This window comes from Vipera berus (assembly GCF_964194415.1).
Source record: "Vipera berus genome assembly, chromosome: Z".
NCBI lineage: Eukaryota > Metazoa > Chordata > Lepidosauria > Squamata > Viperidae > Vipera > Vipera berus.
The window spans coordinates 1,444,912-1,460,152 of NC_138205.1; the positions used below are offsets into that span (position 1 = coordinate 1,444,912).

A 15,241-nucleotide genomic window follows, 5' to 3' on the forward strand; every position below is an offset into this window, starting at 1 on the left:
GACCACCGAAAGGTCTTTGATGTAACTGCCCAGCTCCAAGTGCAGTGCTGGGGGGAGAAAAAAAACAGAGAGAGAGAGAGAAAGAGCAAGAGAGAGAGAGAGAGGGGGGGGGGGGAACACATCAGTTCTCTCCAAAGCCAACGTGGCACCTGCCAAGTGGGAAGGAGGGCAGCCCAGGAGCCTGGGCGCTGCCTTGGGCTCCAGGTAAGGCGAAGGTGTCCACTCACCTGCCTGTAGTATCTCCGCCTGAGTATGCTCCTGTTATTATCTAGCTTGTCTGCTACAGCCGAGCCATAGATTTCCATGCTGGCTGTGAAGACCACAAGCTCGTACCACTGGCTCACCTGTGGGTGGGGAGGTGGGAGGGAGGGGGGTAGAGGAGGAGGAGGAGGAGGAAGGCAAAAGGTGGGAGGGTTTTCTTACAAAGATTCATTCCCAGAGACTGCGTGAACTTCAACTCCCAGAATTCCCCAGCCAAAATAATCCCGATACAGTGTGTGCTCGGCTTATGGCCACAACTGAGCCCAGAATTTATGCTGCTAAGTGAGAAATTGGTGAAGTGAGTTTTGCCTCGTTTTATCGTGTTGTGAAGTGATTCGCTGCAGTTGTTAATAACACGGTCGCTAAGCGAATCTGGGTTCCCTGTGGACTTTGCCCGTCGTAGGAGGGGAATCACAGGGGACCTTAGGGCAGGGGTCCTCAATCGTGGCCGTTTTAAGACTGGTGGACTTCAACTCCCAGAATTCCCCAGCCAGCCATGCCTGGTCTGTTTCTACCTATCCCTTAAAGCGGAGAGATTGGAGAGGAAGAGATTATAAGAGAGTAAGCAGGGCCACAGTGAGTATGCTGGCTGGGGAATTCTGGGAGTTGAAGTCCACCAGTCTTAAAGTGGCCAAGTTGGAAACTCCTTGCTTTAGGGCACCACAGCTGTCATCAATACGAGTCAGTGGCCCAGCATCCAAATGTCAACCGCGTGACCACAGGGGAATGCCGCAACCCGTCATTAAGGCTGAAAAACGGTCCTAAGTCGCTTTTTCCGGTACCGTTTTAACTTTGAACGGTTAATGTATGAAAAGCAGGAGCGAGGATCCTCCATGACCAAGAGCAGACTTCCCTGGAATGACTCCCTCCTGACCGCTTTGGCTGCTGGACCCCAAAAGGTTGGTCCCCCCAGAGTTAGGAAACCCCCCCCCCAGAAGCCACCTGACACCCACCCTCCCACTTTGCCCACTCCCCCCCCCCCCGAGGCCACCCGGTGTGGATTTTGGGAACAGGAGAGATGCCACAGCCAGCAGGGCCCCTTCCTCTGGCCTATCTAGCCTTCCGCCTCCATGGCCGGAGTCCTTCGGGGGAATCGCCCCGTGTGTGTGTGTTCGAGGCGATTCTTCGCACCAGTAGCCAAGACCCTCATCAGAAAAACACACACACACACACACACACACACACACACAAACGCTGCGGGCTTACCACTTCTAGAAAAAAGTCCACGTGCGGCCTCTTATGTACAAAAAAGCGGACCGGATGCTTATCTATGACGACCTGGCGGGAAAAGGGACGGGTCGTTAGACACAAAAAGAGCGACAAAAGTGCGCTGGCGAAAGCCAGGGAATCAGGCCACCGTCTCCCCATTTCCCAGAACCAAACTACTGAGTCTCCCAGGTCAGCTACAGAACCGTCTTTAACGACGTCCCAGCTAGCAGGCAGGGAAGGCGTAGCAATAAGCACGGAGACTTATATACCGCTTCACCGTGCTTTACAGCCCTCTCTAAGTGGTTTACAGAGTCGGTCTCTTGCCCTTCCCCCCCCACAAAAAAACCCAAAACCCAATCTGGGTCCTCAGTTTACCGGCCTCGGAAAGATGGAAGGCTGAGTCGACCTTGAGCCGCTCGGGGTCGAACTCTCGGCTGCGGGCAGAGTCAGCCTGCAAAACTGTGTTCTAATCAATGTGCCGCCAGGACTCTGGTGGCCCCGTCGACTAAAGAATTCTGACTTTGGGGTGGGGTGGGGGTGTCCAGGATGAGAGCCGTCCCTGCCATTGCCCCCACCCTGTGGGAGAACCCCCCCCCACACACACACACATACTCCCCCGGCTTTCCACAGAGGAGTAAAAACATGGCTGTGTGCGGCCTTGCTTGGGACATGCAGAACAGCCCTCCGGCTGGCTAGCGCTGGGAAAGCCTTTAATCCGTTTTTTTTTAAACATTTCTTCCCTCTTTAAAATTTTATAGACTGTTCGGATGATTTTTAAATGTTTTATCGTACGATGGGCAATTCTTAAGACAGGTAAGACAGACAGATTGGATGAGACGGACAGGTGACAGGTGGGCAGATGATGGATAGATAACACATGGATAGAGAGATTATCGACAGAGATAACCATAGATGATCAGACAGGCAATAGAGATAGATGACAGATGGATAGATACAGAGAGATAAGTAAATAGATACGGTTGGGAGGTTCATTAGATATAGATGATAGACTGATAGATGATCAGACGATAGAGATATCTAGACGATAGGTAGGTAGGTAAATGACAGATGAATGACATTAGAGATAGATAGATAGATAGATAGATAGATAGATAGATAGATAGATAGATGGTAGATAATGGATGATAAAGATAAGATAAGATAAGATGATAAGATAAGATGAAGGAAGGAAGGAAAAATATTCCGATAGATGATAGAGACGTAGATGACAGACGATCAGACAGATGGAAAAGAGATAAAAGATGATAGATGATACGTAGGTAGGTAGATATTCCGACAGATGATGGACAGATAAGAAATAGACGAAGGTGACAGATGGATCAGACAGGCAGAGGGCCGTCGATACATAGATTAGATACAGATCATTGGACAGACTGACTTGACTCTTTGAGAACTGGGGGCACCGTTTCACGTCAGAGCAGATTCCTGGGTCAGCCCAGATGAGGCGCGATTCGATCTCGTCCCCACCCCCTACCCCACCCCCAATCCCAAACCGACTCCTCAAAGTGGATGGAGCTGCTGGATCCCAGCGTTGTCCGAGGGGCCTTTGGCCGGTGTCGGCCTCCGGGTTGAGAGCATGTTAGCTGGACCTCCAGGTTTGGAACTAGCAGCTTGATCCCGGAAGGGTGGGGAGGTGGGGGGGGCTCACACCCGCCCCCTCTTGAGCCCCCTTGTTCTCACCTTCAGGATGAAGTCCGGGGGGGTGCCGGGCCTCACGGTGGGCCTCAGGACCCCGTCGTGATGGGAGTGAATCAGCGTCTCGTCCAGGTCCAGGACGAGGATCTTCCTCTTCACCTGATCTGCCGGAGAGAGAAAAAAAGGTGAGTTGTTTTTCTTCTTCTTCTTCCCCTGAATGGCTTTTTAATACGGGGACTCCTCGACTTACGACCTAAGCGAGACACGTGCTCCACGGGTTTTGCCCCATTTTACGACCTTCCTTGCGACAGCCGTTAAGGGAATCACCGCCTTGCGAAATTAGGAGCACCGTTGTTAACCAAATCGGGCTTCCCAGTCGCTTGTGTTCAGGAGGTTGCAGAAGGGGGATCACGTGACCCCCACCCACACCTCCCCAGGGATGATGCAACTCAGTCGGTTGCTGAGCATCTGAGTTTTGGTCACGTGACCGCGGGGAAGCTGCGACGGTTGTTGATTGTGAAAAACGGTCCAAAGTCACCTTTCCCCCTCCCCAGACCCCCCAGGGGTGTTGTAACTTAGAATGGCCACTAAAAAAAATCCACCTGTATATGTTGGATTTGTTGAACCCTTTGGAAGCTGCCCACCTCTGTGTGTGTGTGTATGTGTGTGTGTGTGTGTGTGTGTGTGTGTGTGAGAGAGAGAGAGAGAGAGAGAGAGAGAGAGAGAGAGAGAGAGAGAGAGAGAGAGAGAGTCAGGCAAGGGTCTTCAAAGTTGGCCCTTTGATGACTTGTGGACTTCAACTCCCAGAATACCTCAGCCAGTGTGAGGGAACTATGACCCTTTCGTGACTTGTGGCCTTCAACTCCCAGAATTCCTCAGCCAGCGTCAGGGAACTATCTCTCTTTTATGAATTGTGACTTCAACTCCCAGAATTCCTCAGCCAGCGTGAGGGAACTATGACCCTTTCATGACTTGTGGCCTTCAACTCCCAGAATTCCTCAGCCAGCGTGAGGGAACTCTGACCCTTTCATAACTTGTGACTTCAACTCCCAGAATTCCTCAGCCAGCGTGAGGGAACTCTGACCCTTTCATGACTTGTGGCCTTCAACTCCCAGAATTCCTCAGCCGGCGTGAGGGAACTCTGACCCTTTCATGACTTGTGGACTTCAACTCCCAGAATTCCTCAGCCAGTGTGAGGGAACTATCTCTCTTTTATGACTTGTGACTTCAACTCCCAGAATTCCTCAGCCGGCGTGAGGGAACTCTGACCCTTTCATGACTCGTGGACTTCAACTCCCAGAATTCCTCAGCCGGCGTGAGGGAACTCTGACCCTTTCATGACTCGTGGCCTTCAACTCCCAGAATTCCTCAGCCGGCGTGAGGGAACTCTGACCCTTTCATGACTCGTGGGCTTCAACTCCCAGAATTCCACAGCCAGGCACGTGTGCCTGGCTGAGGAATTCTGGGAGTTGAAGTCCACCAGCCGTTAAAGGGCCGACTTTGAAGACCCCCGCCTAAAAAGGAGGCGAGCGGCAGCAGCCCCAGCCCCGCGAAAGCCCCTTCCAGCCCCCTCCGGTGGGCGTCCCAGACAGGAGAGCAATACTTACTCAGCCGTTCCCGCGAAACCCGGGAGAGAGGAAGGATATCGTAGCGCACCGTTTGGTACTGGATCACCTGCCGGCAAAACACAGAAAAGACGGAGAAGGTTGGGAGAGTGAAGGCAGGCTGAAATCCCAGGGCCTGACGGGAGGGAAGGAAGGGGACAAGGGAGGGAGAAAGGGAAAAAGGAAGGAAGGAAGGAAGGAAAAGAGAAAAAGGAGGGAGAGAAGATGAAAATGAATGAGGGAGAAAGAGGGAGAAAAAAGGAAAAAAGTCAGAGAAAGAAGGGAGGGAGAGAAGGAGGGAAGAAAAGAGAAAGAGAGGGAGGACAGAGGAGATAGAGAAGGAAGTGGGAAGGAAGGAAGGAAGGAAAAGAGAAAGAGAGGGAGGTAAAAGGAGATAGAGAAGGGAGGGAGGTGGGAAGAAAGGAAGGGAGGAAGGAAAAGAGAGAGAAGGGAGGAAACGAGAGAAAAAGGAGGGAGAGAAGATGAAAATGAATGAGGGAGAAAAAAGGAAAAAGACAGAGAAAGGAAGGATGGAGGGAAGGAAGGGAAGAAAAGAGAAAGCGAGGGAGGACAAAGGAGATAGAGAAGGGAGGGGAGTGGGAGGGAGGGAGGGAAGGAAGGAAAAGAGGGAGGAAAAGGAGATAAGGAAGGAAGGAAAAGGAAGGAAGGAAGGAAGGAAAAGGAAGGAAGGAAGGAAGGAAGGGGGAGAAAGATAGAGGCGGGAGGGGGGAGGCAAGGGGGCCGAGGGGGCACCTTAGCACTGAGAAGCTCTTCCAAGTCTATTTTTACCCCCCCCCTCCACCAGCTGTTCCTCTGCAAAAGCCTGGGCTGCTCCCTTGCAAGGGCACCAGGGCGGGCGCCCCCCCTCCCCTCCTCTCCCCGGCGTGTGCCCACAGCCCCTCCCCTCGCTCCAGGGCCTGGCAGACCCAGGTGCCCCCGGCTGGCTCCTTCTTTCCAAAATTAGCCCCCTCTCCCCGGGGAAGCCGGCCAAGGTCTTCAGGCCCCAGCCGGGCAGAAGGGGAAGGGCGGGGAAGGAGAGGAGAGGACCAGGCCTGCTCTAGGCCGGCCAGACAGCCCCCCCCCCGCCAGCCTCTCCCTGGCTTGGCAGAACAGGGCGGGGGGGGGGGGGGCGACAGGCTGCCAGGGCCAGGCCCGGTGCCCGTAATCTGGGCCTTTCTTTTCCCTGGGGAAGCAGGAGTGGAAACCCGGGGGCCCCTCCCTCCCACCCCAATCGCTGACGGGGGTCCTGATCCCTGGGGGCCTCGCTGCCGGACAGTTCCACGCCCTACGGGTAGTCCTCCGACTTACGACCACAATCTGAGTCCAGCATTTCCGGGGCTGAGCGAGACATCGCTTAAGGGCGCATCACCCCACGGTCGCTAAGCGGGTCACTCACCGCAGTTGTTCAGTGAACCCAGCTCCCTGATAAGACTCTGCTCTTCTGGAAGGGGATCACATCTCCCTCACACACACACACGCACACGGATGTTGCAACCGTCGTAACTCCGAGCCAGTTACCAAAAGCGTTTTAATCACGTGGCTCTGGGGATGAGCGAGGGTGGAAAAAGCACTCGGGAGTCACATGTCGTTGTTGTTGTTGTTCCCCAGTGCTGTTGTAACTTCGAAGCACGTTTCTCCCCCCGCCCCATCTGGCCTCAGATCCAGGGGGCAGCAGGAACCGGTCTTTTCCAGCTGTGTCCAGCCCGGCATGAAGGGAGGGGGGGGGAGCATGAGGTATCGTGGTGGGCCGGGGAGGTCTTGGGGGCCTGCTCCATCCCTGCCCCCGCCCGTGGCCCTCCCCACCGACACACCACCGGTGCGCCACGTCTTAACGAGCGAGGGAACGACCGGGCTCAAGGTATGGGATCTGTTCCAACGGGTTTTCGAGTTACGACCTGAATGGGCAGGCTCCCCGACAAGTTGTAAGTCAAGGACTTCTCCTAGTGCGGATCCATCCCTCCCTTCCATTGGAGCAGGGGTCTGCAACCGCGGCCGCTTTCAGACCGGTGGACTTCAGCTCCCAGAATTCCTCAGCTGGCTCTTTCCCCCCCCACCACTTTGTTTCCAAAGGTTGGAAACTGACCAAGGAATGAAGCAACCTGGAATTCAGGAGAAACTTCCTGACAGGGAGGACAATGAACCTGTGGAACAGCTGGCCACCAGAAATCGTGGGCGCTCCATCACGGGAGGTTTTCAAGAAGAGGCTAGACAGTCACTTGTCTGAGATGGTATAGGTTCTCCTGCTTGAGCAAGAGGTGGGACTAGAAGACCTCGAGAGGTCCCTTCCAGCCCTATGATTCTACGGCTCCTATGTTAGAGCGCCACACAGCACACAAGTCATCTGACCATGGCTGTTCCCACTTGCGACCCAAACGAGACAGAGGGCAAATGGGAGGGTTTTCTTCACACAACAGAGCAGGAGACCTTTTAATGACTTGTGGACTTCAACTCCCAGAATTCCTGAGCCAAGAATGCCGGCTCAGGAATTCTGGGAGTTGAACTCCAGAAGTCATCAAGGGAGCCATAGTTCCCCCATGCTGGCTGAGGAATTCTGGGAGTTGAAGTCCATGAGTCCTAAAGGGGGGGGGGCGTAGTTCGCCCATGCTGGCTGAGGAATTCTGGGAGTTGAAGTCCACGAGTCCTAAAGGGGGGCCATAGTTCACCCATGCTGGCTCAGGAATTCTGGGAGTTGAAGTCCATGAGTCCTAAAGGGGGGGGGCATAGTTCCCCCATGCTGGCTGAGGAATTCTGGGAGTTGAACTCCAGAAGTCATCAAGGGAGCCATAGTTCCCCCATGCTGGCTGAGGAATTCTGGGAGTTGAAGTCCACGAGTCCTAAAGGGGGGGGCGTAGTTCGCCCATGCTGGCTGAGGAATTCTGGGAGTTGAAGTCCACGAGTCCTAAAGGGGGGCCATAGTTCACCCATGCTGGCTCAGGAATTCTGGGAGTTGAAGTCCATGAGTCCTAAAGGGGGGGGGGGCATAGTTCCCCCATGCTGGCTGAGGAATTCTGGGAGTTGAACTCCAGAAGTCATCAAGGGAGCCATAGTTCCCCCATGCTGGCTGAGGAATTCTGGGAGTTGAAGTCCACGAGTCCTAAAGGGGGGGGCGTAGTTCGCCCATGCTGGCTGAGGAATTCTGGGAGTTGAAGTCCACGAGTCCTAAAGGGGGGCCATAGTTCACCCATGCTGGCTCAGGAATTCTGGGAGTTGAAGTCCATGAGTCCTAAAGGGGGGGGGGGCATAGTTCCCCCATGCTGGCTGAGGAATTCTGGGAGTTGAAGTCCATGAGTCCTAAAGGGGGGGGGGCGTAGTTCGCCCATGCTGGCTGAGGAATTCTGGGAGTTGAAGTCCACGAGTCCTAAAGGGGGGCCATAGTTCACCCATGCTGGCTCAGGAATTCTGGGAGTTGAAGTCCATGAGTCCTAAAGGGGGGGGGCATAGTTCCCCCATGCTGGCTGAGGAATTCTGGGAGTTGAACTCCAGAAGTCATCAAGGGAGCCATAGTTCCCCCATGCTGGCTGAGGAATTCTGGGAGTTGAAGTCCACGAGTCCTAAAGGGGGGGGCGTAGTTCCCCCATGCTGGCTGAGGAATTCTGGGAGTTGAAGTCCACGAGTCCTAAAGGGGGGCCATAGTTCACCCATGCTGGCTCAGGAATTCTGGGAGTTGAAGTCCATGAGTCCTAAAGGGGGGGGGGCGTAGTTCGCCCATGCTGGCTGAGGAATTCTGGGAGTTGAAGTCCACGAGTCCTAAAGGGGGGGGGGCGTAGTTCGCCCATGCTGGCTCAGGAATTCTGGGAGTTGAAGTCCATGAGTCCTAAAGGGGGGGGGGCATAGTTCCCCCATGCTGGCTCAGGAATTCTGGGAGTTGAAGTCCATGAGTCCTAAAGGGGGGGGGGCATAGTTCCCCCATGCTGGCTGAGGAATTCTGGGAGTTGAAGTCCACATGTCATAAAAGGTCCATCGTTTCCCAACCCTTAAAATAGAGGAACTGTCTCAAAGGCAGGCCGGCCAGTTCTATTAAAACCTCCCATCTAAAAATGCCGCTGAACAGGAGCAGAATTAGGCCCGACAAAACCATTTTTTTTTTTGGGGGGGGGGGAAACAGCAAAGCAAGGTTCAGGTGTGACACTGAAGCCCTCAACATTCCCCTCCCCAATCGCCCTGCCCTTGTTCATCTGAGATCAGCGGGCATCCAGTCTTTCACTTTCCAATCCTTCTGTTGGCTTCCCTCTTTTCGCCCCCCCCGGTCCCCCCCCACTCCATCCCTTCCGAAGTGACGTTTAAAATACAGGAAGAGCTGAAACTTAGAAAGGCAAAGCTATAAGCAGTCCGAAGTTCAGCCACCTCGGACTGACATTTCCCCGGCTGTCTCCTCGAACAAGCCTCGGCCCGTCCGACTGGGGCCAGGAGGAGGAGGAGGAGGAGGAGGAGGAGGAGGAGGAGGAGGAGGAGGAGGAGGAGGAGAAGAAGAAGAAGAAGAAGAAGAAGAAGAAGAAGAAGAAGAAGAAGAAGAAGAAGAAGAAGAAGAAGAAGAAGAAGAAGAAGAAGAAGAAATGGGATAGGTGCCAAGTCCCAACTGGTGTTGGCTTTATTTAGCAGAATAAGAGTTGGCAGATGGATGGATAGACGATGATAGATAAGATGATAGACAGACTGATACGTGGAGATGGACAATGATAGACGATGATAGACAGTAGATAGACGATGACAGAGATGGATGATAGGGGATAGACGATAACGATAGATGATAATGATACGATAGATGATAATGACAGACAATGATAGATACTTGATAGATGAAAATATAGATGAGAGACGATGATAATGATAGATGATGATAGACGATAGGTAGATGATGACAGACGATGATATAGATAGGTGATAGACGATGATAAATAGACGATAATGATAGACGATAGATATAAATAGATAGATAGACCATAGAATCAAACAAATGGAAGGGACCTTAGAGGTCTTCTAGTCCAATGTCTTCCTAAACACCTCCAGTTATTTTTTTCCCCTTCTACTTTGAGTTTTAATTTTTCTCCTCTAATTTGAGATCATGTAGGGGGGGGGGAATGGGGGGGGGGAACCCATCTCCAAAGTTCGGGATGACAAAAGCCGGAAAGCACAGAATGATCACTCAACCATCCTCGATCACTGATTAATCATGGGTTGTTTTTTGTAAGACCTCTGAGAAAGCCGAAACCAGACCAACTTGTGACGCACAGACTATAAGCAGGCATAGATTGATGGCCTGCAGTTCAAGCTTAAGAGACGTGGAAAGGTTCTTGGCTTACAAATTTGGCGACCGTTCAAAGTTGCAAAAAAGGGACTTATGACCCTTTTTCACACGACCGTTGCAGCCTCCCCGGGGTCAGGTGATCAAAATTCAGACGCCTGGCAACCGACTCGTATTTATGACGGTCACAGCGTCCCAGGGTGTGTGTGTGTGTGTGTCACACAACCCCCTTTCGCCAGCTTCTGACAAGCAAAGTCAACGGGGCAAGCCGGATCCACTTCACCGTGTGACGATTTAACAAACCGCAGTGGTTCGCTTAGTAGCGGTGACAAGAAAGGCGGTTAAAGTGGGAGCAAACCTCACTTAAGAACCGTCTTGCTTAGCAGCGGAAATGTCAGGCCCAGCCTTTGCGGTCACAGCTTCATACTCTGCCTTTTTTTTCTCAGAGGGATAAACAGTGTCTTTTTCTACACCCCAGTAGGAAAACTTCCCGTCACCAGTCAAAAGGTCACCCGTTCTTTGGTGTGGATTTAAAGTTCCCCTTTTTACTTTCCAGTCGCAAACAGAGAGACATAAAACTTGAGCCTAGTTACTCTCAGAGGAAGAATGGGTAAACGCTAAACAGGCGGCCCTCAACGAAGATCACGAAGAGCAACTAAGGTGATCCAAGGCCTGGAGACCAAAACATACAAAGAACGGTTGCTGGAATTGGGTATGTTAAGTCTAAAAAAAAATAAGAAATAGGGGAGACATGATAGCAGCATTTTGGTATCTGAGGGGCTGCCCCAAAGAAGAGGAGGGGGTCACGTTATTCTCCAAAGCACCGGAGGACAGGACGAGAAACAATGGTTGGGAACCGACCAGAGAGAGAAGCAACCTGGAATTCAGGAGAAACTTCCTGAGAGCGAGGACAATTAACCAGTGGAACTCCTTGCCACCAGAAATCGTGGGCGCTCCATCACTGGAGGTTTTTAAGAAGAGGCTAGAGACGGTCACTTGTCTGAGATGGTACTATAGGTTCTCCTACTCAAGCGGGGGGCTGGACTAGACGACCTCCAGGGTCCCTTCCAGCTTCTATTCTCTTCTGTTCCACTCCATTATTATTCTATTCTATTCTCTTTTCTGTTCTTATTATTCTATCCTATTCTATCTTATAACAGTTCATTTAGCGACTGTTTGAAGTTACAACGGCACTAAAAAAAGGGCTTTCCAAACTTAGAACCATGGCGGCCTGCCCTTGGTCACCTGATCCAAATTTCGTCAGCTGGTTCCTATTTACGACCCTCGCACCGCCCCGGGGGGGGGGGTTATGCGATCCCCTTTTGTGACCTTCTGACCAGCCAAATCAATTGGGGGGTGGGGGACCTGGATTCCCTTCACCACCTTTTGACAAACCTATGAACCGCAGAGATTCACTTAACAAACAGCGAAAAGGGGGCAAAATTCACGTAACTGCCTCGCTTAGCCACAGGCGCTTTCGCCTCAATTGTGGTCGTAAGGTGAGGACTCCCCTGTGTTTGCAAACCGAGGACGCCCTGAATTTTGGCCTGCCAGAGGCACGTTTGACCTCTGAGCACAAATTGAATTCTCCACTGGGTGATGAATTTTAACAGCCAAGCTCAGAGAGCACCAAGGACCCCACAGCCTTTCTCCTCCTTCTCCCTTCCTCTTCACCTTCCTTCTTCTCCTCCTCTTCCTCCTCTTCTTCCTCCCTCCTTCCCCTATGCCCCAGCTATACTGAGAGAAAGAAAACCAGCTGATATCTCGGGAGATATTATCTAGAATACCTTAAGGCTAAGACAGCAGCATCCACAGAAATCAAAACAATCCACTTGTGGCTAGGTCTGATTTTCGAGGGCGCCTCCGCTTTCTGCCTCTCAATTCCTTTAAGGCCGGTAGACAATGATTGATCAGATTAGCCAGCCCCATCACGTGACCCTTTCGCTCCCACCTCACTCACAACACCCGTCATTTGTAGGACCTATCATGGAACGCAGGTTTTCATCCAGGCACAGGTTTAATTTGTCTGATTGCAGATGTTCGGGGACGGCAGCTATTTCCTCCTGCCTCGAATTTACCCCACACACCCTGCCTGTTGTTACAGCCCCAGCCAGGTCTGATCTACTGCAGGAATCCAAAGTGAAGCCTTGCAAGCTTATTTGGTGTCTGATGGTGGTCAATGGGAGCATCCAAAACCTAGGTAGGGTCTGTACAGTATATGGGGCATCAAGAACGTTTGCAGCCCAGGGTTCAACTGTGGGGTCCTTGAGGCTCTTGAGTTTAGTTATTTCCTTGCAGAGATTTCATAACCCATCTAGGGAATGTCACCAGCGCTGAAAGGGGTGTGTTCTCTGTTTATATACTAGCTATGCTGACTCAGGAATTCTGGGAGTTGAAGTCCATGAGTCATAAAAGAGCCGAGGTTGCCTACCCCTGTACTAGAGGCTTGCTCTGTCAGTGTTGGTGGGAGTGTTCTTGGGAAGTCCTTAATTACGGTAGGAACTGCCCTAGGCCTTCATGAGGAGGTGCTCACCGGTAATCAGCGCCCAGAGTAGCAGAGATTAAAATCAGACTTGGTATCAGCGCTAAACGGCGTCCAGCACAAGGACCTATCAGCTCCAGAGAAGCATATAGTAAATACAGCCTCATTAAAGACCCACCAACATTCATTAGTCTAAGGTTGGCAGGACAAACCACTTTGATGGTTGGTAAACCTTTCTAGCACAGATGTTACCTAGATGGGTCACAAAACGTCAGGAAGAAAACAGCCCAGCTCAGACAGCACCAAGGACTGCACATTCCCCCCCTCCCCCCGCTCTCCTCTTTTCTAGCCCTGATCACGTTACCTAGTTTGGTCATGAAATGTTTGCAAGGAAAGCACCAAGCTCAGAGCGCCCCAAGGAACCCACCATCTTCCTCCTTTCTTCTCCTCCTCCTCCTCCTCTAAGTCAGCACCAAGGACCACCACCACCCCACCTATCCTCCTCCTCCTCCTCACAAACCCCCCTGCCTTCTTGTCATGATGAGGTTCCCTGGTCTAGTCATGAAACCTCTGCAAGGAAACCACCCAGCTCAGAGAGCACCCAGGACCCCACAGTTACTCACTCACTCCTTCCTTCCTTCCTTCCTTCCTTCCTTCCTTCCTTCCTTCCTTCCTTCCTTCCTTCCCTTCCCTTCCCTTCCCTTCCCTTCCCTTCCAGCACTGACAATGTTCCCTAGTTGGGTCCTGAAACATCTGCAAGAAAACCAGTCAAGCTCAGAAACCACCAAGGACCCCACAGTCTTTCTCCTTCTTCTTCTCCTCCTCCTCTGCCTCCTCTTCCTCCTCCTCCCTCCACTCCGCAACCCCCTGCACCGACTGCCTTCTAACACTGATGATGTTCCCTAGTTGGGTCATGAAAGGTCTGCAAGGAAACCAGCCGAGCTCAGAGACCACCAAGGACCCCACAGTCCTCCTCCTCCTCCTTCCTCTTCTTCCTCCCTCCACTCCGCAAACCCCACTGACTCCCTTCTAGCCTTGATGAGCTTCCCTAGTTGGGTCATGAAACGTCTGCAAAGGAAACCAGCCAAGCTCAGAGACCCCCCAAATCTCCACGGGGTGCAAAGCATTCCCTGCCTATAGAGAAGCGATGGGGGGGGAGAGAGAGATCGGCCCAGGCTCCTTCCCCTTCACGCCCCTCCAGGCCCCTCCAACCGCCCCCTCCCTCCCCGCGCGCACTCTGCACGCCCTCAGAGGCGCCCTCTCCCGGCTCTACTCACGGTGCGGGCCTGCCGGCGGAGCAGGTAGAGCAGGAAGCTCCAGAGCTTGGCGGCGAAGGCCAGGAAAGCCCGGAGGCCGAGCAGGCACTGCGAGCGCATCATGCCGCCGGCGGGGCCCGCCGCGCCCCCGGCCCGGCCCAGCTCCGCCAGCTTCCAGCCGGGGACGAAGGACGGAAGACGGGAAGAGGACGGCAGGGCCCTCCGCTCAGCCCGGCCCCGCCATCCCGCCTCCCGCCGCCGCCGCCGCCTCGCTCGCTGCCGCCGCCGAGAGGGGGAAGCGCTCCCCCCTCCCGCGCCGACGCTCGCCTCTGCTTCCAGCGGGCTGCTTCCGGGGCAACCGACGGAGCGCCAGCCTCTGCTTCCGGGTCGCGGGAGCGCGTCCAATGAGAAGGCGAGCGGGGAAGAGGCGGGGCCGGGAAGGCTCCACGCACGCGCACCTCCGCTTTCGGCGCGGGCGGTGAAAAAAGAAAAAGCGCGTCCGAAGAATTCGAAAGCGGAGCGCGGGCAGGGAGGCCCCGGGCGCATGCGTCGCCCAGAGGGGCGGGGAGGTGGATTTAAAAAAATAAAAAAACACACGAGAGAGCGAGAGCGCATGCGCGGCGAGTTCACAGGCTTCGCTTTCTCTCGTCTGTAAGGCGAAGTTGAAATGGGAGGGGGGGGAAAGTATTTAAATCGAGGTGTCGAAATTGTTTCGAAGCATTGGCCAATGTTGGCTTCCTGCTCGACCCTCCCAGGGCAGGGGGTCTTCAAACTTGGCCCTTTTAGGACTTGTGGACTTCAACTCCCAGAATTCCTCAGGAGTATTCCAGAGGAATTCTGGGAGTTGAAGTCCACAAGTCCTAAAAGGGCCAAGTTTGAAGACCCCCCTCCTCCAGGGCGAAACCACAAGAGGGCCAGCGTTGAAAGGCAGGCTAGGTTTTAATACTGAGCTGATATTATGGACAGCGGGCGACAACGCAGGGTTGTTGTAAAGTGGGTTTTCTCCCAATTATTAGCAGGGAGGATTTATTTTTATTTTTTTTTCCTTCTCTGTCCATGCAGCCTCTCCAAAGCTTTCTGGAAAGATGCCAGGGTTTCAGGTCTGGAAATCTGGTTACAGTTTGCGCGTTATGTATCCTTGCAACTTGCGCTCTTTTCTGATTTTTGATTTTTTTAAAAAACATTACTTAATGCTTTTTCTTCATGTAAAAAAGGTGTCCAGATTTACCTTAAAATGAGCCCACAGGCTGTAACAGTGTTTCTCAAGTCTGGCTAGTTTAGTGGACTTCGACTCCCAGAATTCCCTAGCTAGCTTGCTTTAAGCCAGCATGCTTTAAAATGGGTGGACTCCCAGAATTCCCCAGCCAGCCTGCTTTAAGATGGGTGGGCTTCGAGTCCCAGAATTCCCCAGTCAGAGTGCCAAAGTCATCTGTAGCTGTGTGGGAAGGCCCATTCCCAGATCCCCTAGCTGGCCCACTGGAATTCTGGGAGTTTCCCCCTCAGCCTTGTCCCCTGTGAAGAGCTGACAGTC

At 53.0% G+C, this 15,241-nt stretch overlaps 1 protein-coding gene across 1 annotated transcript in view; it reads right to left on the reverse strand.

The window, feature by feature from the left end:
• LOC308677856 (CTD nuclear envelope phosphatase 1-like) overlaps window positions 1–14,128 on the reverse strand; it is a 16,074-nt gene extending 1,946 nt beyond the window's left edge. The window contains exons 1-5 of the mRNA XM_081344553.1: window positions 13,732–14,128; window positions 4,734–4,800; window positions 3,172–3,290; window positions 1,468–1,539; window positions 117–344 (exon numbers count right to left, since the gene is read on the reverse strand). Coding sequence (XP_081200679.1) covers window positions 117–344; window positions 1,468–1,539; window positions 3,172–3,290; window positions 4,734–4,800; window positions 13,732–13,833 — 588 coding nt within the window. The 5' untranslated portion in view covers window positions 13,834–14,128. The remainder of the gene's footprint in view (window positions 1–116; window positions 345–1,467; window positions 1,540–3,171; window positions 3,291–4,733; window positions 4,801–13,731) is intronic.
• Window positions 14,129–15,241: the final 1,113 nt, after the last annotated feature.